We start from the raw sequence: 27,627 nt of genomic DNA, 5'->3' as shown, positions 1-27,627 counted from the left end.
AGAACACAGTAAATAGTTAACTAGATGAGTCCTGCATTTTCACCAACAAACACCAACTTCTTTTAAAATGCAAGAGTAACAGTTGCAATATGATAATATGAGAAATAGACCCAAATAGAAAACCAGATTAATCGCATGCCTCCAATTTATGAAGTACAAAATGATATTAGTTGGTGAGCACATTGACACTTCTTTTTGACAAATGTTTTTCCTTCCCTCATTTGTCTTAACTAAAATCTTCTATATAATAGATATTATCTTTAACATCCACCTTTATGTTTTACTCCAAAATGGAGCTGAATAAGAGTAACATTTGTAGCAGAAATATTAATCTAAAGAACCAAAGGTTTGCTAACAATAAAAAAAATCGGTATGTATATATTGTTGTTTTTTTGTCCAGAGCAGAAGATAGATTAACAGGGTGACTGGGTACAACAACACAATTGATGAAAATTTTGCAGTGAGCCCAGACAAGCATCCAATCCAGGGTTCTTTCATCTTTGGAGAATTATAGTTTAAAATTTTTCAACTAGATCAAGCCATACCACACTTTATAATTGATAAAGTACCAAAGCCAGATGAGTATCAATTATGTACCTTGAGGAAACACTTATAATTTTCAAACAATGTTGAATTTTTAATTTAGAGGCCATACTACATTTTGTACTGCATTCTTGTAGAACTTTTCAGATCATTCAGGCTCTTCAAGTTCTATGGTGTCTTCATAAAAATATTTTAGTCTTACATGCTTTGATGAGGTGGTCCCAGCTACTGAAGCCACTAGGTTGACTTCATAGATATTGTTGTAAAAAGCATATTAAAGAACCACATTGTTTGGGATAATGATATATCTACTCAAGCAAAGCAATCCCGAATTATGCTCATTCTATGATTCTATTATCCATGATGTTTTTTTAGTAAATATAGAAAACCACTCCCTTATGCACCACGTTTTAATCATTTTTTAGGTGGATAATAGACATATTGGTCAGTCCAAATATTTCACAATCACAACCTAGTTTAGGGCTAGAATCAACAACATACATGCCATGATTACTGATTCAACTCAATATGTGTTTATCTAGCTAGTGTAATTTGCTTTTGTTAACTTGTAGACATTTAGTTAAAGTTATTCTTGAAGCTCTTGAAAACCATATATTTGTATGTGTAACATGAAAGAATAAAAAAAGAAGGTTCTAACACACAATCTATTCTACAAGCACAAGAACTGACTTTAGGCTACTTGAGGAAAAAATATTTTCAATTAACTACAACAAAGAGTCCTCATAATGAACATCCATTCATCCTTCTTCTATGATAAGCCATTACGTAAAATTTGTATAGGGAAAAGAAAAATCATAAATGTATAAAGCACGTGCCCTTTTCATTTGAAAATTATAATCGACAGTTCCAGCAGCTCACACATTCACATGGTTTGATTTTGAATTAGCTGCTCATGTATCATTCTAAATTTCTATTTGACCCTCTTGATATGTAAAACCATCAAAAGTTTAGCATTATGGACAACAAAGAGAAAGTTGGCATATCTAGAAATTGTTCATGAGAAAACCATGCTATATGAATTACGAAATACCATTTTCAGTTCAATTTTTGTCTCTCTCTGTCTCTCTCTTTTTCTGCCCAAATGAGTGTTGCATATTGGTTAGATGCCTTTAAGTTCTATGGACTACTCTGTTGGTCAGAATGTAGAGACTCAAAATATTAATAACTTGATTGAGTAAAAGTAGTACAACTGACCTGCGATAGGTTTTCTGAATAAAAAGCATGGGCCCAGAAACCTGTATCATCAACTTTTTTCACAATGATTCAAATCTAAATCTGCCAATCTCTTGCAACTTATTGCAACTGCTTTTATACCAACACTTGTGATATTTGAAAGCCCACACAACTCCAGATCAGATAGTTCACCAAGATGGCAGATATACTTCAACCCTCTATATGTAATTCTATTGCAATATGACAAGTTGAGGTTTGTCAACCCCTTGCATCCACTCGTTAGCGCCGCTAGCCCATCATCTCCAATACGTACACATCTGTGATCAAAGAACAAAATGAACTAAACAACATCATAACAGTATCCATAATTTCATTTAATCATAAGCAATTAACCACGTTGACTATAAAGTTCAAATGTTCAATTACCGATAGAGATCAAGTTCAGTCATTTTTGGGCAGTTATAAGCAATGTGTGCCAATCCTATGTCTGATATGTTTGTGCATAATCCTAATTTCAATCTTACAAGTTCTGAACATCTTGATAGATATCTTAGAGCTGCACGAAACAGAAAGTTGGAAATAAATTAATCAGAACCATTTGCAATTTTGAACAAGACGAATATATTATTTAAAGATAGAGATTCCATACTTTACCTATGTCATCAATACCAAAGCAATCAGTAAGATCAACCTCTTCGAGAAGTGAGCAATTTAATCCAAGTTGATAAAGACAATTCTCAGTCACCATATCACAAAAAATGTATTTATAGCAATTAAAATAAGAAAATTAAACTTAGTGACGAACAAAAATGATAAATGGTTAACTTAAATAAAAATACATTTAAGCTTATATAATTATAGATAGAAAGATAAGTAGCAAATATAAGAGTGTCAGGACAAAGTGCCTTTTGTGCAGTCCAAACTTTTTTTGTATGATAAGGCCGAGGGTACTAGTGCCAGAAGGGCTCTACTATCACTACCACACTAACATATGCACATGCATATATGATATATAATCTTACCCTCCTGGACAGCCAGTGTCCATACATGGGAAAGAGTAAATTAAAACAAGCTTCTAGCAAAAAAAGTGAAACATATTAGCAACACTATCGTCACACCCCTTTCATGATTTCCCTCTCTTCAATTACTAAATTAAGAGAACAAAATCCTATGCTCTTGTATTCAACTTTTCATATATTAAAATCAACCAATGATAACGAAACTGAAATAGAACTGCAACTCATACACTCAGAAGATCAATATATAGGACCCTCAGCCTCAGATTTCACTCCAAGCCCTAAACAAGTTAAATTTGCTCCTACTGCTGCTCCTATGTATCCTTATTTATTTGATGAATCTGACCAACTGATCTTAACCCCTCTAAGTGACCTTATGCATTTCAATAGTGTAGAGGCAGAAGAAGCATCCTTTATTCCATCATGGGAGGAGGTATGTTCATGACATCCATCACTAATAGAGAATCAAAGAAGGAAAAGTCCCAGGTTCATATTGTGGGCATTCATTGCCTTGGGATGAGCTCTACATTTCCTAAAGACTAAGACAATTAGGGATATGGGTAATGATGATTGTATGAGGCACCTTCAAGTTCTATGGGAAGAACTTCAACCCTTTGGATTTGACTTGACATGGCTAGAGCCCCATGTTCAATCAGCAATGAGTGCAAAAGCTTATTTTGAAAGAGTAGACTACTTGAAAAGTATAAAGGTCAATATAGCTTCTTTAGAGATAGAATTGAAGAAGCTGAAGACTAAACTGGTTGTTGCACAAGTTGATCTTGAGGTTGCAAGGAGAGACTTGCCAGAGGTAGAAAATGATTTCCGAGAGAGGGACATGGATGCTGAACTTGGTTATGGGATACCATAGTCCTTAGCCGCTTGAAAGAAGCTTCATTTGGTTCTTTTTTTATCTTTCAGAATCAAAGACAGATATTAGATTTACAAAAACTCATTGTTCAACCAACCAAGTTAAATCTTTGTTATCTTCATTTCTAATGCTATTGTTATTTGCTACCAACATACAAAACATAAACCTTACTCTAATAATGTACCTAAATTTGGAAGCAGTACGTGAAAATGAAGTGAACAGAGAAGACAAGCATCGTGTAATGGGAACTATAAATACTACTACTACTACTACTGCCGCCACTACCTGTATTCATTAGGGGATTAGAACTCAGTTCTATTAATAACAGAATAACTTCTTGTATTCAGTAAAGAAAGGGGATAAAGAGGCAGTTAGCTTGAGTTAGTTGAAAACTGAGAAGGAAGTTAGGAGGAAAGGTTTCTCAAATACCTTGGTGAGGGAGAGAATTCTCTGTACACCATATATGTCTGTGTCACGTAGATACCAGGGTAGAGATTGGGTTTTTAGAAATAAAGATTTCACTTTTATCTCATTTTCTGGTCCAATACGAAACAATGTCACTCTAAAAAAGCTAGATATCTTCAAACACAAAACAGGTGTCACAAGTTAGCTTGCTTCTATTGTTCCATCAAACTCTTGAAGATTTTATTAAATCATCATCAAATTGACATTGTATTAAGATTCCCTCTATACTACCCCGACTTACTGCATAGTAGCACCAAAGTTTGTCTCCTCTGTGCCTGTCTGTGTCCCCTTTTTCCCTCCCTGGTGTTTGTAAATTTAAACGAAAGGATAAGATCGTCAGGGAACCCGTGACAACGAATTTATTGAAAGGAAAGTTGTAGAAAGATGCTAAAGGAGGCTCTTGGAAGATACTGGTCATTGTTCATAATATTGCACAACTAGTACAAAATTAAATAGCAACATTTTTCGTTGCATCTATATATGTGTATGTGCAATTTGTGGTTTTGATGAATAGAAAATTTATATATGGGCCCAAATAAAATTTAGGAAAATTTATGGCAAACTATTCTTTGGACTGATTCCTAGAATGTGACATTTGTAGTTAATCTGTTACAATTTCACTATATAATTGCTCTTCTATATATTTTCACACCAAAATTGCCTCTCATGTTTTCAATGATGAAATCTGCTGCTCCTGGTCCAACAACTACCATCTTATCAGCGAGAATGATGTCATGCAATTTTCTGGTAGCACTCTTCCTCCTTTTCTTTGCAATACTTAAACCTGTGTTCTTTCCTCTTCCAATTCTACTAGCATTTATACATCTTTTTGTGTTTTTCACGAGAGAAAAAAAATGACAAACATAATATTTAAATTGAATTTATAAAGAAGAAAATTTAGAATGAATAAGAAAAGAGCAAACTAAGTTAAAGAAAGAAAATAATAATATAAGTACCTTGTTGAATCATGAAATCATTCAAGTTATTTTGAAGTCCTAAATTTGAAACGTGACTTGAGGATGTCATTACTAGATACAAATAAAAAAAAATTCTTAAGTTTTACCTTTCATTTTCTTCAATAAGATAGATAAAACTAAAGTAAAATTAGGCCTCTGTTAACTTTCTTCAATAAGATAGATAAAATTAAAGTAAAACTTCAAATGCCAAGAAGCTTGATCCAAGTCAAGCTATTACCAGAAGTTAATCTGAGTAGAATTAAGTTGGTCATATCCACCCAATTTACTCCATTGTCCTAAGATGTATGGTTCATATATTAATTCCAATTCCGTAAGATTTCTTTGTCATCAACAGAAATAAAAAGTCATAAATTTAGCATCTAGTTACTGATACAATTTCCAGATGCAAGGGTTTCAAAGAAATTAAAATGCATGAAATTTGAGCCATAGTTTCGAGATCATCTTGATTAAAATTGGTAGAATTTGCAAATATTATGTTGAGTGAAGATATTGATTTATAAGTATAACCCAATGACAAGACGTATCCATTTCACTGTCTTGGTTGGGGTTATATACATCAATCAAATAAATCATCCCCATTTATGTATCATTAAGATCAATGCTTACAAAGCCCACAAATTGGAAAATCATGTGATTGGCCAATAATAGTATGGTTGGTGGGACTTTAATGTTCGAAAAATTTGAGCCACCGGTGTAAGATAAAAAAGATAAAAGAAGGTTAAATCCCCACAAACTAAATTTAACCATATTTTGGACACACTCAATAACAAAACACAAAGCATAAATTTATTTCTGGTTGAAATTTCTTAAAACAAAAGTACCAAACTCTAAAGTTGAACTCTTCCAAATTAGTCAACCTGAGCCATGTATTATTCAAACACAGGGATGCAACTATTGGTGGAAAATGCACCGTTACAAATGAGAAGTTGAAGGCAACCACAGGCAAAGTGAAAGCAACGTGAAGTGAAGACCACAGAAAGGAATTATTGAATTGCAGTTGCAACACAACAAAAAAGGTCTTATTCTAACACATGCCAACAACACTGACACTAGTAGACCCTCACACATAACCTGTTGGATCCACTACAAATCCCATAAAATGAAAGGCAACCAATAAGAATTTAGACAACAAGATGAACATCAAAGCTCCATCGTTCACTCCCAAAAACCTAACTTGTGACACAGACAGTCAAGAGCTTCACTATTTTAAGAAATTCATAACTCATAAGACTTTAAACATTAGTCTACATATAACTATTATGAAGTGAGGTTGCCACTTTCAGAGAACCATTTACTGAACAAGCAATGTGCATTCACTTCAAAAAGTTGGAATCCATCAACTGGAACACATATGTAAGCATTCAATAAGCGGGTTTAATGACTTACCTGTACGACGACCTAAGACAGCCTTTGCGGTGCGAGCTCCATTGCTTCAGGGAGACAGAGATTCAGGGGTTTGGGGTTTCACGGCACTATGGGCTACAATGTTTGGGGTTTGACGGCACTGCGGGCTAGAGTGTTTGGGGTTTCACCTAGGGCACTGCGGGCTAGAGTATTTCAAGTTCAAATTGTGAGCACGTAGCAATCAAGGAGCGGGGGGGGGGGGGGGGGGGGGACGAAATATTACTGAAAATACAAAGACGGTCTTAGGCTCTACCCGTCGTTGTATTGTTTGACCTATTACATACTAAGATGGTTTTGTATAACCGCCTTAGAACCTGCGACGTAAATTGCAATATTTGTACCCCGAATTACAAAAATGCCACCACGCTCTTTTCTAAGACGGTCCTTTAGAACCGTCTTAGAAATGACGTCGTAAAAGTTAGATTTTCTAGTAGTGAATGATCTTACACACAATCGTTGATGAGTATGAAGTGTGAAATAATACTTGTTTCTAAATCATTTTGACAATTTAATGTGAATTCACAAAAAAAATATCCTAAGCACATTGGTTGGTATTGTCATACTTAATTAATGGTTCTTTATATATACATATATATTGAAAGCTGGGACTAACAATGCACCCACATGGCATGAATACATATGCTTGTAGAGCCACATGGCATGCATGGGTGTGCTTGTAGAGTCATGTGACTTGCAAACCTATTGCTTTAACTTCTTTTTAAAACAATTTTCTCTCTTTCTCTCTTCTCTTATGAAATAGATTCACTTATATAAAATAAAAAAGAAGCAATAAATATAAAAAAAAAATGAAATTATAAGCACTTGGACTTGTTGCAATTTATGTATGTTTGGAACAGTCTTACACACAGTCCTTGACGTGTATCAAGTGTGAAATAATACTTGCTTCTAAAGCATTTTGAGAACTTAATGTGAATTCATAAAAAAAAAAATTCTAAGCACATTAGTTAGCATTTGTCATACTTCATTATTGTTTTCTTTTGAATATATATATGTCCACATGGCAAGAATGCGCATGCTTGCAAAGCCACGTGACATGAATAGATATGCTTACAGAGCTGCAGGATGTGCATGCGTATGCTTGTAGAGCCCCGTAGCTTGCAAACATGTTATTTTAACAATTTTTTTAAAAAATATTTTTTTAGTTTGATCTCTTTCTTTCTCTTTGTGTACTTATGAATTAGAGTCACTTATGTAAAAAACTCAAAAACTCAGATTGAGTGGAATTTTGAGGACGTCCTTTTACGTTGGTTATCAAACAAGTGATCTTAAAAAATATATAATATTTTACATTAGTTGAGTTGATTTGACAATCGATAAAAAAAAATATCAATTTCTATCAAATAATTAATGAATAAGAATATACATTTTAAATAATTAAGGAATTAAATTGACTATTTTAATAATTAAGGGACCAAATTAAATTTTAAAATATAATTAAGGGAATAATTATATAATTAAACTTAAAATAAAAGAATAAGCAATAAATATAAAAAATGGAATTATAAACACTTAGACTTGTAATTTATATATGTTTGAAACAGTGTTACACACAGCCGTTGACACGTATAAGTGTGAAATAATACTTTTAAATCATTTGGACAATTTAACGTGAATTCATAATAAAAATGTGGATCGTTAAAGTAAATCCAAATAAATACTTCATTTAATAGTCTAAAATGAATCTTAAACATATATTTTGGAAGAGACATAAAAAAATATATAAAGAAATGCAAATAAAAAGAAAAAAAAGGTTTTATTCATATAAACAAAATAGCGAAAAATAACATTTACTTATTTAGATAAATAAAATATTACAATTTGTATACTAATTAAAAATAATTTAAACATAAAATAAATTTTTTATTATATTATGTTTTTTTGATAAAATAAGTTTTTTTGTCATAAAAAATAATTTAACTTTTTAAAATTCAATATAAATAAAATTTTACACCCCCGTTGGTTCCCTCCGATTCACATAGTAATAAAGGACTAGAAATTTTTAGTGGTATGAAATACAATTTTTAGTACAAATAAATGATTTTTTTTTTTTCCAACATAAGTAACAAATTATCATCACCACGTGCTGAATAGGGTTTTTTTTTTGAGAGATCTCGCTGGATCACTTGAACTTGCAATTCCCGTGTATATAGTACACTATATTACACAACTATCAAGTCTGAAGTAATTAAGTAAATAATATCGTTTCTACGTCATTTGGACAATTTAATGTGAACTTCATGAAGACATATCCCAAACACACGAATTCATTAATTTCGCTATTCTCACGAGGGTAACAATCTATAGTGAATCTTCAACATAGAATTTGAACGAGACACAAAAAATTAAAAATGAAGAATTAAAAGAAAGATAAATAAGAAAAAAGTATTATTCATACAAATAAAAATATAAAAGGGAAAAAGTTCATTTATTTATTTAGAAAAATAAAAAAATATGATTCTGTAGATGTGGTTGCAACTTCGTCTAAGTCCTTTACATTTTTTGAAAATTACTACAACAATTACAATCATGACATAGGTTGTGGTAAGTAAAAAAAAAATCTTAATAATGAGGTTTAAGTTGTAATTGTAGATCACAGTTAACAACTGACTAAAAAGAGAATATAAAATATTAAAATAACATAAAGAAAAAGTGTATGTTTTGTCCAACTCAAACAAAAATATCTTTTGTAAAAAATATTTGTCATCTAATAAATATAACTTGTTGGTGGAACCTACCTGTTGTCTTTTACTATCTATTTTCACTCATCTTTCTCACCATTTTTTCTCCATTTCTTTTATATTAAACATGTGATAAAGTCGTTATCACTTAGACAAATCATATCAGAATGAGAGAGAGAGGTTATGCATGGATAAGACTGCATAATTGATGATGCCTTGGATGAATTAATTAGTACAAATTTATATCAGCAAGATGCATTATTTGTTGTAATTTATCACTTAATAACTCTATAGTTAAACGTATTAGACTTGGAGTAATTATGAGATAAGTGACATTTTCAAAAAGTGTGAGTAAAAATAAAACTCACTAAAAATTCTGATATTGATTTGTGAGGATAATTATTAATACTGAAAATAGTCGAAATATTGTTGGGGTCTCAAAAGTAGTTACCTACAAAAGATTATGACCACTTGAAGAATTTTGGTCAACTAGAAAATTAAATGAAATGTAGTAAAATATGAGCGGCCAAAAATTTGATAATAAATGGTGTTATAAAACATTTTTAATTCAAACATTATCTTTTGCCTATTTCCATTCATCATTTTTGTTTTCATCCTTCATATTCTTCTCCTCTCCACCAAACATACCATTTATGTTAGTCTAAAAAGATGATTAATTAACTAGTTACTTAATAAAAATATAACTAATTAATGAAATATTTTAAAATTTAAAAAACAAACAAAAAAATTTCACAGCCGCGTTTGTTTCCCTCCAATTTGTGGTCCCATGTGAACGGAGGTGGGAATGCCAAACTTTGCTTTATATAGCCTCCCTACCTCATCCTCTCTCACTCACTAGCGTTCCGTGCATTCCTTCCTTCATTCACACCCTAATTTCGTGTCTTTTATTATTTGGGGAGACACATTACCCCACAAAACACAAAACCCTTTTTGTTCCGTAACCCGAGACAGCGACTCTCGCAGACACAGAAAAAGTCGCACAAAAGCGACCTTCACTGACTCTCTCGCAATCAGGTTTTTCTCTGTCTTTCTTTCTCTTTCTCTCTCTGTTACTGTTAGGGTTTATTGTTTTTTTATTTATTTCTTTATTCTTATTTCTTGTACTGCAATTCTTATTTCTTGTTTCGGCGGCGGGTTTATTCTTGGATTCGGCTTCGGATTTAATTAAACCAAAACGATGAGGGTTTATTCTTGATTTTTAAGATTTTTTTATGAAGAAGATCTTTTGAGTTTTTTTTTTTCATAAAGAAAATCTTTTTGAGGCTTGAAACCTAATTTTCTTGAAACGTAATTAAGCGATTTCTTTTTTCTGCGTTGAGTGAGTGAATGTTGTTAATGGAATGTAATTCTTTGTTGGTTGCAGGATCTAGGTTTTTTTTTTAATTGGGGGAAAACGACTGGGGAAAGAGAAAGAGGGAGTTGTTAATTAATTAAATTAGTACACTGGAATTAGATAGGTTTCTTATGGTTCTGTAATTGATTGTTAGTATTCATTGGGCATTGGGGGTGGAGGTGTTAGTTTAGTGCGTTTTAAAGTTCACGTGCTATTAAAAGTTTTTTTTTTTTTTTTTTTGTGATGCAACGTGTGACATTGGATAACCTAGGTTTAAGCTGGTTTTTTTTTTTTTTCTTTTCGTGGTGAAATTTGAGTAAGACCTCTTCTATTATCAACGTGTGACATTGGGGCCACCAAAACAAAAAACTTGTGAAATCGTACACGTTGAGTTGGGGCTAGGATGACCTGGTGAATGACATTGTACACAACAGTTTTAGGTTAAAATTAAATTTCTTTGATGTGTTGTGTAAAACTACAATACAGTTATCTTTAGTAAAAATAAAATACATAGAGACACTGTAAACAGGTAAAAATGAGTATTTCAATGTGTTCGGATTAGAATTAAGAAATAATCAATTATTTTTTCATGACAGAAGTAACAAATAATTTCTTCTACTTTTTCAAATGGTACCCCATGATTTTGAGTAGTAGAATTGATTTTGAACATTAAAAAAATACTAGTATTTTATTGAAAGTGAAGCGGATGCTGTGATCTATGACTTGTAATTAATAGCAAAACTACGTGAAATCTATCTGTCATTTTAATTGACTGCGTGAGTTAATGTTAAAACTCTGGCTTGATTTAGATAGCATTGTTTGATAGACCCTTAGCTGTTTTTATATATTATTATTTACAGATATACGTATAAAATATGTAACATAACCACAAAAGGCTAATGGCTCCGTCAATTGAACATCATTTGCTTGTAATATATTAAATTTGATCTATATGATTTAACGATGTAATATTAATATATATGATAATATTAATATATATGATATCATTTGTCTTGTATTTGAAATTTACAAAAAAGTGTTCATAACCTTGAAAGAAATGCTTGAATTTTGTTCAATATAGATATATATAAATTTCTGTCGTTAAATCCCACTTCACATGTTTAATATGTATCTTTGATGTTTTCATCATAGATGTTACCCAATTGTTATATCCATGCTCCTTAGATTCTACTGCATGACTCTTTGTTGACATATTATGTCTGTCAATGTATTTTTTTCTCCATATATACTTGTTGGAATCTTAGTAACAAGCTTCTTTTTTGTCTACCTGTATGAGACAATACTACTACTTATCATCTATAAGAAGAGTTTGGAACCATAAACAATTTTCTTCTTCTTTAAATGCTAATAATAATATTTATGCTCCTAAAGGGTGATTAAATGATTTCCATTGTTGGATTCTTGAAGGGTGGCCAGATAGATTAGGTAGTCATCTTAGATTTTACCATGTGCTGAATCATTAGCTTTTCTTTCTATTTTTCTTTTACATTTGATAATTCAATTGTGTTTGTTTGGTTGTCATGCTATTTGATGGATGCCTTCTTTGTTAAATTATGATTTTTAGACTATTTTAATTGCTATCCGCATTGGTGTTTGTATGTGTATAAACTTGATCATGAATGTCTAAATATATGATAATCTTGTTTTATGTCTTCCAAGTTAAGATATCATATAAAAAATATTGATTGCATTTTAAACGGTCACTAATAATTTTTAGTGACTTATACCTGAAGAAAAATGTTTTGGATAAACAAGATGCATGCCAAAGGTTCTAATCTCGAGAATAGCTGCAAACAAACGCCAGGAAGTTCTTCATCATTTGTCCCAAACCATCCTCTGCAGAGAGATTTTGATTTAAGACATCAAAATTATATAAGGAATCAAGCAAGGTTCTTCTTTGACTGGCGAAAAGATCCTGGAATTAGTCGATATAGGAACTTGATAAAAATTGATATGTAAGTGATTTAAATTTTCACATTAACTTGAACTTGTGTAACTTTTATCCCTCTATATGATACAAAGATGCTGACATTATTAGTGGTGGCATTTGCTTCACGACAAGATTGTCATGGAGTTGAGACTAACTAAATTTTACTTTAGTTCTACAATATTGCATTCTCGACATCCTAATAAGCAAGGACAGGCCTATGTTTTGGCAAACTTTCTGGAAAATCGGCTATTTGTGGAGGCTGCTTCACAGGTTTGTTTTTGGAACTGTGTCCTAGCATGTGAGATTTTCATTTGTTAACAAGATAATGAGAAGATCAAATGTAAATTGTGCCTAAATCTTAATTAAGCATCCTGGTATTTATTGATGATTTTTATTTCTGCATATTTGGCAGGATGAGTATATCAATCGGCAGACAATTATGCAGCGATTGGATGCACAACTCAAGAAGTTGAATGCCCCGAAATGCAGCCAAGTAAATAGCTCTATTGCTTGCACATCCCAGATGGTGCCCTCTTCTGGGTTATTGCAAGCTAGGTCTAATGGAAGCGTACTGGAACCTTCTTTTCAGAATGTGGCTGGTCCTATCAACAATGCAACCGATTATTGTGCAGTGGCTGTAGATAATAAAAATGGCTTCCTAAATGGAGGGTTGTCTTATTCTTCTTTTGTTCCCCAACCGATTTTTTCACCTGATAACCTTCCATCAATCGCTACATGCACTGATTTGGATGTGCTTCCTAACTCTTTTGTTTCTGGTGGGAGAAGCAATCCGAAAGCTTGCTCCAAGTCAGTCAGTTCCTATTTTCCTCAGCGACAGGCAGACGATTGTATGTTTATATGAGTCATGTGGTTTCTTAAGTTTCAATCCATACGTGTGCACTTATTATTTTTGTTTCTACAACCATGTTTTTATTTTTTTCCCCCTTTATTCTTTTGCTAGTACTATTGTTATTATATATAATGTATTGCTTACCATTTGTTTGATTGCTTATGCAGGGAAGACACTTCTGCTGAAGTATGGAGATTGTTTTAGGACTACAATGGGAAAATTTGTCCAATCTGAATCTCCAAATTTGATGACCCCTCAAGATGCCTTGAGGGGATTGTCAAAAGTTTCCGATCTTCCTCCTGTCCCGAGAAGCCTTGGAGATATTAGGCAGCATCAACACCGGAAGCGAGATTTTCAGCAGAATTTAAAACTTTGTATGCAGCCATATGGACTTCCTGGTAAAACTTATATGGCCCAGCCTAATGCACTCTCCAATCAAGGGGTCAAATGTTGGGGCAGAAAGCATTGAAGCAACCACAACTTTTAAGAAGAAGTTTCAACGGGGATCAACAGTTCACTTTAGGGAGCTCAACATATATTTTTGGTTTAGATGGATCTGATAATATGAATTCATGCAGTAGTTCCAAAGTTTCAGTTGAACAGAGGATCATGCTTGAATATCTTTATTTGAAGAATTTTAATAATATTTCACGGGGCAATGTTATGAAATATCTGCATTCAACAGTTTGTCTTAAAGGAACATGTAATTGTGGATGGTATATCAAGTTGTTATTGCATTTTGATGATTGTAAAGACGATGGTTGTCATACATGTTACTCCTGGAAATTGCGTGGCATTGATATTCTTGGGGGTCATTTGAAATTTCCTGATATTATGGGTTCTGTTGAAAGAAAAAATGACGCTCCTTCTGGAAATACTGAAGTCGTGCTACCACCTGCAAAAAGAAGAAAAATGGATCCCGCTTTTGGTGTCCCTTTAATTAATAATGCATGTTTGGATCGGTCGACTCAGGAAATGGTTCACCTTTGTTCTTCTGAAGCCCTTTCAGAATTGTCGCAACAACCAGAATCTTCTTTTTTTTGTGAAAGTATGGAGTGCAAAGCTGATCATATATCTCTTTCTTTACATTCCAATATACATCTTATCTGCAAAGAGTCAATGCCTGTAGATGTAGAAGGCATACATGGCAGAATCGGGTTCAACCAAGATGGGATGAATGCTACCATCGAGCCAAAAGTTGATCAAGAGATGGAGATGTCATCAAATCCAACAGCTAATACTGCAGATATGAAGGACATACAAGGCAAAATTGGGTTGAACCAAGATGAGATAAATGCTACAAAAGAAGTCATTGAGCCAAAAGTCGATGAAGAAATGGAAAGGAAGTCCCCAAATCCAACACTTAATACTACATATATGGAGGACATAGAAGACAAAATCGAGTTGAACCATGATGGGATAAATGCTATAAAAGAAATCATTGAGCCAAAAGCTAATCAAGAGATGGAAATGGTGTCTCTAAATCCCATAGTTATTGTACATATGGAGGGCATACAAGCCAGAACTGGGTTCAACCAGGACGGGATAAATGCCACAAAAGAAGTTATTGAGCCAAAATTTGATGAAGAGAAGGAAAAGAAGTCCCAAAATCCAATAGTTAATATTGTAGATAAAGAAGACATACAAGACAGAATCGAGTTCATCCAGCATGGAATAAATGTTGATCCAAAGATAGAAAGGATGTCCCCAAATACAACAGTTAATACTGTTTCCTTAATTGATTTTTTCACAAGTAATCAAATAAAGGAACATATTACAAGTCTGAGAAAGCAATTTAATCAGGTCAACACACCATCTTCCACTGTTTTCCATTACCTTGATATGTTTCAATACTCTTATTAGTATCTTTAGCATACAAATCTTTATTTGCATGATTTTGATTTATTTTTTCAAATTTTAAACTGAAAATAGATAAAAGAACAACTCAATCACAAGTCTTGTGAAACAAAATTATTAGTTATATCCAAGTTTATGAAACATTTATATTAAATGAAATAATCAAATAATTAAGACTTGTGAAGGAATTGAAGGAGTTGTAAATATTTTTAAATTTAGTTTTGGTCCTTAAGTTTGTGTTTTTATTTTTTGATTTTGGCCCCATAAATTTTAAAAATAGTCCCTGTCACCGTTTTGAGGGAGCATATGATGCAGGGTTAGATTAGATGAATGTCATCTCATCATAAAATGGTGATAGAGACAATCTTAAGAAAATTTAAAATTTATGAAGATCAAAACCAAAAAAAATAAATCTAGAGAACTAAAATCAAGTTTGATAATTTTTCTTGGGCTTAAAAACATATTTTATGCTAGATTTAAATATGTCAAGGACGTATTTTTGAAGTACCATGTGAATTTCTATATTTTGTATGTTTCGGTTTGAGTTTTTCCAAGCATATGCAAGCTGATGCTTCTTTTAACAGAGTACAATGGTTGAAGAATCAGGAAGTGATGTTTACACATGCCAATTATGTGAAATGGGAACACTTTCTTTTGCCCCCGTGCCAATCTATTGCTTTTGTTGTGGCATCCGCATCAAGCGAAACACATGCTATTACTATAGAAGAGAAGAAGATGATACACAACATTGCTTTTGCAGTGTTTGCTTTAGGACTTCTCGAGGTGGGAACATCACATTCAATGGAACATCTGTTTCTAAGACAGATCTTGATAAAAAGACAAATAATAGAGAATTTGAAGAATCGATAAGTTTAATCTCTCTGTACTAGTATAACTCACCTGTATATGGAGAACTTTGAACTCACTTTTTATGGCTATTGTTTCTTCTAGTGGGTTGAATGCAATAAATGCAAATGTTGGCAGCATCAAATATGTGCACTCTACAACGATAAAAGAGATTTGGACTACAGAGCTGAGTATACATGTCCTATATGCCGCTTAAAGGAAATTGGAAATGGAATGCATGTACCCTTACCGAAGACAGCGGCTATGTTTAGTGCTAATGACTTGCCGAGAACCATGCTTAGCGACCACATAGAGAGCAGACTTTTTAAGCGTCTCTGGCAAGAGAATGAAGATTGGGCAAAAGCAGGGTATAAGAATCTTGATGAGGTAAGACTGTTCAATTATAAAGATGTTGAATACCTATGTTTGAGCATCAGCATGCATGTGCAAAAAGTTCATATTATCTGATTTGCCTTCTGTGACTCCAAATTGTTAGGTTTTCGAAGCAGAAAGTCTTTCTGTTAGAGTTGTGTTATCCGTTGACAAACAATTGAAAGTGAAGAAATAGTTTCTGGACATCTTTGAGGAGGAGAATTACCCTTCTGAATTTCCTTATACATTAAAAGTAAGTCCAGAGGTTAATGAATAGATATACTTTTTTTGGAGTAAATATCTCTCCGGTGATACCTCTGGCATAATGTATTATTCAGAAGTTACAGAAGTTCCTTCTGTTTCAGGTTATTCTTCTGTTTCAGAAGATTGAAGGAGTGGATGTATGCCTTTTCGCAATGTATGTTCAGGAGTTTGGCTCAGAATGTGGCTATCCTAATCAGCGTTCTGTGTACATTTCATATCTCGATTCTGTCAAGTATTTTAGGCCTAAAAGAGTGACTAAAAGTGGAGAAGCTCTTCGTACCATCGTTTACCATGAGATATTGGTATGTTATAATTCCTGTTGCTAATTATTAGTACTTGCTTTCTGTTTCTGTAAGAACGTATTCCCACTAAGGTTCCTTTATTATATCAATTAACCGACACAGTAAGCAGTTGAAGTTAAAACCTTTCCATTTCTTCTATTCACTATTCATGTTTTTCTTTTTCTAATCCTCAGATTGGATATCTTGATTTTTGCAAGAAACGAGGTTTCGCAACTTGCTATATATGGGCCTGTCCACCTATGAAGGGAGAAGATTATTTACTATATTGTCATCCTGACACCCAAAAAACTCCCAAGAAAGATAAACTACGGCACTGGTCTGTCTTTCTTTCTCCTTACGTGTGTGTGTGTGTGTTGAGTTTTCATGTGCTTCTGTATACATTTCATTAGCCATTTTTTTTTGTCATCCTTGCATTGGAAAATTAGCAATGCCATGTAACTATTGTGTATTTATATATACACATTGCTTGTTTAATTTATGCAGGTATCATTCGATGCTAAGAAAGGCTGCCGAAGAAAATATCGTTGTTGGTTCAACTAACTTACATGATCATTTCTTTGTTACTACTGGAAGTTGTGACTCCAAGGTAACAACTGCTCGTTTGCCTTACTTTGATGGGGGCTTCTGGTCTGGTGCTGCTATGGATAAAGCCAGGGACATTGAACAAGAGTGTGGAGGAGATTATAAAATGATCTTCGATAAAGTAGTATCCAAAAGATGTTTAAAGTCCATGGGACATGTAAATCCTCCTTCTGAAGGAACTGCCAAAGACATTCTAGTGATGCATAAAGTATGTCTACCTTGTCTCTCACCTTCATCTATTTTTTATATTGGCTCTTCATAGTGTAAAAATTCTTGAGTGTTTCCTTGACTATCAATTATAGAAAACTAACCGGATCTTGAAATTTATGGTTCTCACAAAACAATCAATAAAGAATAATAGATAATTATGTGTACCTTTCTCCATAGGATCTTCTCTCTGGTGCACTTTGATTTCCTTGAAAATGAGAGAAATAGGATTTCACTTCCTTTGGCCTTTCTTTTATGTCTCTCTCCGTTCGTGATGGCTATGGGTGAGAAAAGAGCACTTTCTGGTCAGGAAGGGGACCTTATTTCACATTAGTGAGTATTAAGCCCCTTTTATAACCACTACTCCCATCAAGTAGCAGTAAATCTAGAAACTTCTCCTATTAAGCCCAATTACAATTTAGCCCTTAATTGTTAATTATTTATTTATTAGTCCCTACTAAGTCATATGCCTCTCACATGAGACATTAATTCTAACATTCTCCCACTTGGCTAATGTGACATTAATAAACATTATGGACTAAATAAATAAATAGATTAACTAACATAATGCGCATTAAAAATTGACTAAATTGTTTTACACATTGGGTACATCATAATTTCATGATTAAGAATAGGAACCAATTCGAGTCATGGCGGTTGTACATCATCTAATCGACATAGTCCCTTCCATGTACTACAAATTAGTCTTCTCCTTAATATGACCATTAGTTAGGAGTACATAATTGGTCCAACATAATGTCTTCATTCAAGACAAAACCTGTTAACATTACTTTAACACAAACATGCATGCAAACATAGAGAACAGATAATCAGAAACATATCATAATTGAGCTCAGAGTGTCAGCAAAATTACATAAGGTAAATTACACTTAATGATCATCAATAACAATAATGCCCATACTTTCAACATGTTCTATAAATGTCTTGGGCGGTAATCCCTTTGTCAAAGGGTCAGCTATCATAAGCTTTGTGTTAATATGTTCTATTGACACTCTTTGTTTCTGAACTTCTTCTTTCACGGCAAAGTACTTCAATTCCATATGCTTAGCACCCGTAGAGTACTTGTCGTTCTTAGAAAAGAATACTGCTGCGGAGTTATCACAATACATTTTCAGCGGCCTAGCAATACTGTCGACAATTCCAAGCCCTGAAATAAAGTTCCGCAGCCAATTAGCCTGAACTGTAGCCTCAAAACATGCTACAAATTCAGCTTCCATGGTGGATGCAGCAACAACTGATTGTTTTGCACTCTTCCATGATATTGCTCCTCCGGCTAAGAGAAATACAAAGCCAAGAGTGGATTTTCTTGTATCCACACATCCAGCAAAGTCTGAGTCTGAATATCCAATCACCTCTAGGTGATTAGACCTTTTATATGTAAGCATGTGGTCTTTTGTTCCCTGTAAGTATCTCAGAACTTTCTTTGTAGCTTTCCAATGTTCCATTCCTGGATTACTTTGATATCTTCCCAACATTCCGGTTGCAAAGCTTATATCTGGTCGAGTGCAAGTCTGAGCATACATAATACTCCCAACAACTGATGCATACGGAATTGCTTCCATTTGCTTCCGTTCCAGATCATTTTTAGGACATTGTGCGAGACTAAATTTGTCTCCTTTCTGAATTGGAACGGGAGATGCTGAGCACTTTTCCATCCTAAATCTCTCTAGTACTTTATTGATATATGCCTTTTGAGACAAGCCTAACAATCCTTGTGATCTATTTCGGAATATTTCTATCCCTATCACATAGCTTGCCTCACCCATATCCTTCATTTCAAAGTTACTAGAAAGAAACTTCTTAGTCTCATGAAGAAGACCAAGATCATTAGTTGCAAGCAATATATCATCAACATACAGGACTAGAAACATAACCTTACTCCCACTGACCTTCAGATATACACACCGATCAACAGTGTTTTCCTTAAATCCAAAGGAAACAATGGTATCATTAAATTTCAAATACCATTGGCGGGAAGCTTGCTTAAGACCGTATATTGATTTCTTTAATTTGCACACCATGTGTTCCTTCCCTTCAACTGAGAATCCCATTGGTTGGTCCATATAAACATCCTCCTCTAAATCTCCATTCAAAAAGGCAGTTTTCACATCCATCTGATGTAGCTCCAAGTCATAATGGGCTACTAATGCCATGATAATCCTGAAAGAATCCTTTTGTGAGACTGGTGAAAACGTCTCTTTATAATCAATGCCATCTTTCTGAGTAAATCCCTTAGCAACAAGTCTAGCCTTGTAACGTTCAAGGTTGCCATGAGAGTCACGTTTAGTCTTGAAGACCCACTTACAACCAACTCTCTTACAACCCTTTGATAATTCTACAAGGTCCCAAACATCATTATGTTCCATGGAATCTATCTCTTCTTTCATGGCATTTAACCACTTCTCAGAATTATCACAACTTATAGCTTGTGAAAATGAAACTGGATCATTATCATTAATGCTTAAGTTTGTTTCTGTTTCATGTAAGTATACCACATAGTCATTCGAAATAGCTGGTCTTCTTTCTCTTTGAGACTTCCTTAATGCTACTTCCTGTGGTTCTTCCATAATGGGTTCATTATGTATCATGGGCTCATCATTGTGTTGTACTTCTTCATTACTGTTTGTAGCAGTAACTGAAGTAGTAATCACCTTACTGCTAGAGGCAAAAGCTAAAGGGACTTGCACTCTAACTTCTTTAATTTCCACTTATCGTGGAACTGTACTCCCACTGATTTCACCGTTTTTAATGAACCTTGCATTTCCAGTTTCGACAATTCTCGTACTATGATTAGGACAATAAAACATATACCCCTTTGACTTTTCTGGATAACCAATGAAATATCCACTGATTGTTCTTGCATCCAATTTTCTTTCTTGCGGATTGTAAATTCTTATTTCTGCCTGGCAACCCCAAACGTGCAGGTGCCTCATACTAGGTGTCCTATTTGTCCACAGTTCAAAAGGTGTCTTTGGAACTGCCTTACTAGGAACCCTATTTAACAAATACATGGCAGTTTTCAAAGCATACATCCACAAAGATACGGGCAAGGTTGAATTGATTAACATACTCCTAACCATATCCATTAAAGTTCTGTTACGCCTTTCTGATACACCATTTTGTTGCGGCGTACCAGACATTGTGTATTGCGCACAAATGCCTCGTTTCTGAAGGAGCTTAGCAAATGGACCTGGATGTTGCCCAGTTTCATCATATCTTCCGTAATACTCACCACCTTGATCAGATCTAATAATTTTCACCTTTCTGTCTAATTGTCTTTCTACTTCATTCAAGTAAATTTCCAAAGCATTCACTGCCTGAGATTTCTCATGCAGTAAGTAGACATAACCATAACGTGAATAATCATCAATAAAGGTGATAAAGTATCTTTCCCTTCCGAAAGAACTAACATCAAAAGGTCCACAAATATCTGTATGCACAATTTCAAGAAGCTGAGTGCTTCTTGTGGCTCCTTTCTTTGTGTGTTTTGTTTGTTTTCCCTTGATACAATCCACACAAATATTTAGATCCGTAAAATCTAGATCAGGAAGAATTTCATTCTTTATTAATCTTTCTATCCTCTCTCTAGAAATGTGACCTAAATGTTTATGCCACAAGAAAGCAAATCGTTCATTCACTAAACTACGTTTAGTGCCAACATTATGATGCAGAGTCAAAACGGTTTCAACATACAAACCATCCAATTTCAATTTATATAAACCATCACAAAGAACACCAGTACCAATGAGATGATTATACTTAAATAAACTGAAACATCCATTACCAAAATTAAAAGAGTATCCAGTAATATCAAGTTTAGATAATGAAACCAAATTCCTAGATAAACTAGGTACATAAAGAGTTTCCAGTAAATCTAAATGATGTCCAGTGTCGAGTTTTAAACGATAAGTCCCGACCGCTTCCACTGGAGCTTTCACTCTATTCCCCATGAAAACAAACTTCTCATTTGGGCTTATGGTCTGGATTGTAAGGAATCCCTGCATAGTATTAGAAACATGAGTTGTACATCCAGAATCAATCCACCATGTATTATGGGGAACTTCAGTTAAGTTTGATTCAAAACATACAAGAGCATTGAGCTCACCTTTCTTTTCGAACCAAGACTTACGCTTTGGGCAATCTTTCTGGAAGTGTCCAGATTTTCCACAAAAATGACAATTATTGTTCTTTGATGCTTTCTTCTGGATTTGCACAGGACCGTCCTTGATCTTTAATGGTCCTTTGCCTTTATCATGTTTCTTTACAAATTTTTTTCCAGCTCCTTGATTCCCTCGGTGGCTTACATAATGGATTGAGTGACTTCCTTGATTCTTAAGCCTCGTTTCTTCCTGAACTAACATACTGTGCAATTCATGCACATTCCATTTATCTTTCATGGTATTATAGCTCATTTGAAACGGGCCATACTCAGACGGTAATGAGTTTAGAATAAACTGAACAAGGAAGTTCTCATTCACAGCCATTCCCAAGGTCTTAAGTCTTGCTGCAATGTTTGTCATCTCAATGACATGTTCATGCATAGTACGTGAACCATCAAACTTCATGGTGGTTAGTGTACTCATTAATGTCCCAGCAAGAGACTTATCAGCTGTTTGAGAGCGCTCTCCCACTAACCCCATAAACTCTTTAGCACTATCGGTTTTAGGGAGAGCTGTCTTAATACTGTCTGCAACAGTCATTCTCATGAACATTAGGCTGAGTCTGTTAGATCTTTCCCAAGCTTTATAATGAGCTTTCTGTTCATTGCTACTAGCATCAGTAATAGTAGCAGGCTTCTCTTCCAATATAGCAAGGTCAAGATCCAAAACACCGAGATGAAATTGGACTTGCTCATTCCAATCAGAGAAGTTAAGCCCATTAAAAATTGGTACAGATGATACATGAGAATTCAATAAGTTGGGAACAGGTACTGCATAATAAAACTTCACATAAGCATTTTGGTACATGAAACACAAGTCATACATATAAATTACTCAGATAAAAATCAATGTATATTGATGTTCTCCTTTGGGTGACACACCAACACACAACATACAAACATGATGATGCTAATAAAATTTTAACATTATTTGACAATTAAATATGCACCAATTAGTAGTATCTATTTCCTTTGGGTATATCAATAAACTAATGATACACACAAATCGCCTACAATAATATTCATTAATTATAAGAACAACTAATCAACCTTTGGGCGATCCATAAATTCCTTATAACAATGAATTTCAATTACCCATAAGCCAACAATCATATAATTTAGCATACATTATTCTATGAGTAATTGAAATAATTATTAATTTGGAATTAAATAACCTTATAAATTTGGTCACTTTGGTGACTAACAAATTTAACATACATTTAATTCCAACCAAATATATATGGCCTGCACATACTTATTGCTATTAACAATTCATAGCCATTCCATTAATTTCATTCTAGGCCATAAAATAATATTTGCATTTATTTGTGTTTTACATTCTAACACGTTCAAGCAAATATATAGTATATACATATATTTTATTGCTACCAATAATTGTAAAACATTCACATTAATTTAATTATAGAACATAAACTTTCAATCCTTTAATCATGTTTAATGATCATTTTTGAGAGAAAAAAAAAATAGGCAAGTGGGATTGTAAATAGCAGAAAGGGGTTTGCAAATAGAAATTCGAAAAGGAATCCAAACCAACGTACATAGCAGCACCACTTTTCACAAAACTGAAATTAGCACGTACATGGCAGCAACATTTTTCACAAAACTGAAATTAGCACGTACCTACGTGCAGCTTTTGAAAAAGGATAATATTTGCATTTTCCAAAACGTAATTGGAATTAAAACTTTCTATAAAGTGGTACGTAATTGCCCAATTTTATTATTATTATAATATATGATTGTCATCTTTGATCTTAAATAAAAGGCACGAATTTGCAGTTCGTGATTAAAGTGTCACTTTTGGCTTTCTTTCCCAAAATGTAATTTCCAAAAATTCTATCACTTTCATGGCTTTCCTTCTCATGAAATTTTATATATCTAGAATTTCATACTTTGCAACGGAAAATATAATTAACACGAAAGGCACGTTATCAAAACATGTAATTGAAAATACATGTAACATAAATTAAAAATCCCTAAATTTCATAATTAGGGTTTATGCATAATTGGGAGAAATTAAATCATTCCTGGAGAATCATAAATTTCATAACACATGCTCTGATACCACATGTAAAAATTCTTGAGTGTTTCCTTGACTATCAATTTTAGAAAACCAACCGGATCTTGAAATTTATGGTTCTCACAAAACAATCAATAAAGAATAATAGATAATTATGTGTACCTTTCTCCATAGGATCTTCTCTCTGGTGCACTTTGATTTCCTTGAAAATGAGAGAAATAGGATTTCACTTCCTTTGACCTTTCTTTTATGTCTCTCTCCGTTCGTGATGGCTATGGGTGAGAAAAGAGCACTTTCTGGTCAGGAAGGGGACCTTATTTCACATTAGTGGGTATTAAGCCCCTTTTATAACCACTACTCCCATCAAGTAGCAGTTAATCTAGAAACTTCTCCTATTAAGCCCAATTACAATTTAGCCCTTAATTGTTAATTATTTATTTATTAGTCCCTACTAAGTCATATGCCTCTCACATGAGACATTAATTCTAACACATAGTTGAATCATCTTAGGCGGTTTAATTAACTTGTTTGCCAATCTTCCTGAAGGAAGTTTGAACTAGGTTATTAAATTAGATGTGGAATATTTGAGATTATATGTAGGTTTTATTATTTGGTCCTTGAACCATCCAATATTTGGACTGTAGAGATAAAGAGGAATTCAAGTTAAGGATCTAATTATATTAAAGGAAATCAGTGCAGTAATAAGGGGGATTAACAATTTTGGATTCATAAAGCTGAAAGTTGTTCCTCATTAATATATATTATTAATCATATAGATAGATATCATGTCTGACTATATTTATTTATTTTTAGTTAGCTACTAAAACAAGATACCTTTAGTACTGAAATATGACATTTTAATTACCTATGCCATCATTATTCTACTACTTTTGCTTAAGATTTGAATCTGTTAACTTTTCTTCTATGACACAATGTTTATTAGTGAATCCATCCAGACTGATATGTTATTTACCTGCAGTCGAGGGGCTCTGTCTTTTCCTTATTATAGTGTTTTATATTTACATAAATGAATCTCATCCTGTGCAATATATGCTCTTATTCATATTTGAATGAAATGTTGCAATATCTTAGAGATATACACGAGTTTAGTTACTTAAGTGATATTGATCCTTCATATTTATTAGCTGTTAACTGATCTTTCTTCCTTTTCTTTTTACCACCCTATACACAGCTGGGACAAACCATATTACCTTTCAAGGAAGATTTTCTCGTAGTTCAATTTCAGTATGTTTGCATGCACTGCCATGAAGTGATAGCAAATGGGAAGCGATGGTTTTGCACTGAATGCAAGAAATTTCAGGAGTGTGAAAGGTGATGATAACTTAAAAATCAAACATTTGAACTGTTTCTTTGCCTCTCATCCCTTGTATTTTGTTATATACATGTGCTGTTTATCTCTTTTGATTTACACTTTTTATCTCTATTTTAAATTAAATTTTTATAGTTTTCTTTAAGAAATTATCGATAGTTAAAAATAATTTTATTAAAATTTCAAATGTTAATTACAAATATCTAATTTATATATTATTTAAGTTTTAATCATATAAACACAAAATTTTATCATTGTGTACAAACCTAAGTACTGACTTATATATAAATATTATTGTATAACTTAAAATTTTTAGATCCTTTTTTAAATCATGTTATTCAAGATACCTACATTTGTCTATATCTTCTTTCTTTCCCATTGTAGGTATTAAGTATTAACTAGAGACTGGTGTCCGCTAATATTTCCTTGTAGGATTTGTCAATTGAATTTGATTATGCTATCTTCTCTTTTTACCTCTTTCCATATATATGTTGCATGCTACTATTCTTTCTGGTTATATGTTTGGTATCAGGATATATATTTAAGAAACCAAAAGGGCTTATGTCATTTACTTTTCATATTTAATATTTCAGATGCCATACTGTTCACTCACACATTTCAGCCAAAGGCGAGAGGCATAGACTTCATCAGGTACCTCCTAAACTTGAAGCTAAGTTCATACTAGAGATTTTCTCATCCTTACTGAGTTTTTGAAACAACATTCTGTAGGTTTTATGGCAGAAAAGAAAAACAGAAAATCAAAATACGGATTTGAATGAGGAGTGGGGAATACTTTTTTATTTATCAGCAACAGTACATTTATAATATTTCAAGTAAAGCAGAAAAACTAACGTATTACCAAACAATCTTGGATAACAAACTACTTGCTCCTAAAGTGTAGGAACCACTTATTAACTAAGTCAAAAACTGAAACAATAGAAGAAGAAGGTATTAGAAAAGAAGCTACATAATGCAGGCCAAAAGCAAATAATTAACACATACATATCTTTGAATTGTGTCTTTCCAGGTCCTCATGGATGACGTCCTTGGTGATACCAAGGAGAATGATATCATTCTTGATAATGGGTTATTTGATTCCAGACACAACTTTCTGAGCTTTTGCCAAAGGAACAGGTTTCAGTTTGACTCACTGCGCAGAGCCAAGTATTCCTCAATGATGATCCTCTACCTTGTGAAGAATCCTACTCTTCTGACTGTTGGAACAACATGCCGCGTTTGCTCTAAAAACAATGTGTCCCAGCGCTACTGGAAATGTGAGAATTGCCCTGAATTCACTGTCTGTTCTGAATGCTACAACGAGAGAGGTGCTAATTGCCATGCACACACGTTGAATGAAGCTTATTCACCAGCACAATCTCCTTCAGGGAATCAAGAATTGCAGCAGAACTCAGCAATGGTATGAAACATGAACCTAGTTCCCAGACTTTTATGTTTCGTGTCTTCTAGATTGTTTTTAAATGTTAATAACACCTTTTTTTGTTTCTTAGTTTTTTATAATTTTATTTTCCGTTCTTGTCATAATATATATAATATATATATGGTTGCTTGCTTCCTTACTGTGTAATTTGTTGTCATGCAGTTGCAGCAACTTCTGGATGTTATTGAACATGCATCTCTGTGTCACTCAATCAAAACTCAACCATGCACTTACCCACATTGCCGTCAAATTAAAAAGCTGTTCGCTCATGCCAGTAGGTGCGAAATTCGATTTTCTGGGGGGTGCCAATTTTGTAAGAAGGTTTGGCAAGGACTGACTTTACACTCAAAGAATTGCAGAGACTCAGCATGTCGCATACCCCGTTGCATGTGTGTTACTTTTACATTTTCACAACCTACATTCAATTTGTTTCCCAAATTGTGCATACGTATTTATTCCTTGATATATTTTTTATTGAATTTGCAGGGATCTGAAGAAACAAGTAGAATGGATAGCAACGCAATCTGAATCGCGGCTTAGGGCTGCAGTTTTGCAATCGAAAGATAGCAGATAACAATCTGTTCAATGAAACCCTTTGTCCATATATATTGAGCAGGATTATCAGAAGCAACAAGCTAGTGTGTATAGCTAGTTGATAATTTGTAAAGTTATAAGCTTCAAGGAATTGTACATAATTTTTTTTTAGGTTTCCAAAACATTAGACTTAAATTGTATTTTAAACCTCTTATTTTAGTCAATGCAATTTCTTTTTTATCCCTTGTTCTAATTACATGCATAATGCATCTGGTTTTCCTAGTTTTTCAATTGTTAAAATTAGGTCCATGATCTAATGTATTTTTTGACATGATAGTGGCTTGTCTGACTTGCCA

General features: G+C 33.5%; 2 protein-coding genes and 1 long non-coding RNA gene across 3 annotated transcripts; 2 read left to right on the top strand and 1 right to left on the bottom strand.

Moving 5' to 3' along the window:
• Positions 1–2,020: 2,020 nt before the first annotated feature.
• Positions 2,021–2,403, bottom strand: LOC102668307 (uncharacterized). The gene is made up of 3 exons (XR_005890019.1): positions 2,392–2,403; positions 2,164–2,293; positions 2,021–2,054 (listed from the first exon to the last, which is right to left on the bottom strand). It is a non-coding gene; the product is annotated as an uncharacterized lncRNA (long non-coding RNA).
• A 7,560-nt stretch (positions 2,404–9,963) lies between these two features.
• Positions 9,964–14,206, top strand: LOC112997679 (uncharacterized). The gene is made up of 5 exons (XM_026127007.2): positions 9,964–10,201; positions 12,275–12,496; positions 12,642–12,741; positions 12,884–13,319; positions 13,489–14,206. Exons 2-5 carry the CDS (start codon positions 12,279–12,281, stop codon positions 13,788–13,790), a joined length of 1,056 nt encoding a protein of 351 aa, XP_025982792.1. The 5' UTR covers positions 9,964–10,201; positions 12,275–12,278; the 3' UTR covers positions 13,791–14,206.
• LOC102668168 (histone acetyltransferase HAC12) lies at positions 14,156–27,311 on the top strand. The gene is given in 13 exon segments (XM_041012865.1): positions 14,156–14,922; positions 15,022–15,124; positions 15,763–16,080; positions 16,130–16,411; positions 16,521–16,649; positions 16,762–16,962; positions 17,136–17,278; positions 17,446–17,752; positions 25,162–25,301; positions 25,893–25,950; positions 26,327–26,716; positions 26,906–27,126; positions 27,224–27,311. Coding segments are annotated over 13 exon segments (3,147 nt in total).
• The last annotated feature ends 316 nt before the right edge of the window (positions 27,312–27,627 follow it).

This window comes from Glycine max, chromosome 19, assembly GCF_000004515.6.
Source record: "Glycine max cultivar Williams 82 chromosome 19, Glycine_max_v4.0, whole genome shotgun sequence".
Classification (NCBI taxonomy): Eukaryota; Viridiplantae; Streptophyta; class Magnoliopsida; order Fabales; family Fabaceae; genus Glycine; species Glycine max.
This window is presented reverse-complemented; position numbering and strand designations above follow the sequence as displayed.

What these genes read in the sequence shown, in the direction of transcription:
- LOC112997679 (XM_026127007.2), top strand. Translation starts at nt 12,279, where the DNA reads ATGTTTTGGATAAACAAGATGCATGCCAAAGGTTCTAATCTCGAGAAT. An exon ending in TTGTGGAGGCTGCTTCACAG is followed by an intron (nt 12,742 to 12,883) that starts GTTTGTTTTTGG and finishes CATATTTGGCAG; the next exon opens with GATGAGTATATCAATCGGCA. An exon ending in TCAGCGACAGGCAGACGATT is followed by an intron (nt 13,320 to 13,488) that starts GTATGTTTATAT and finishes TTGCTTATGCAG; the next exon opens with GGAAGACACTTCTGCTGAAG.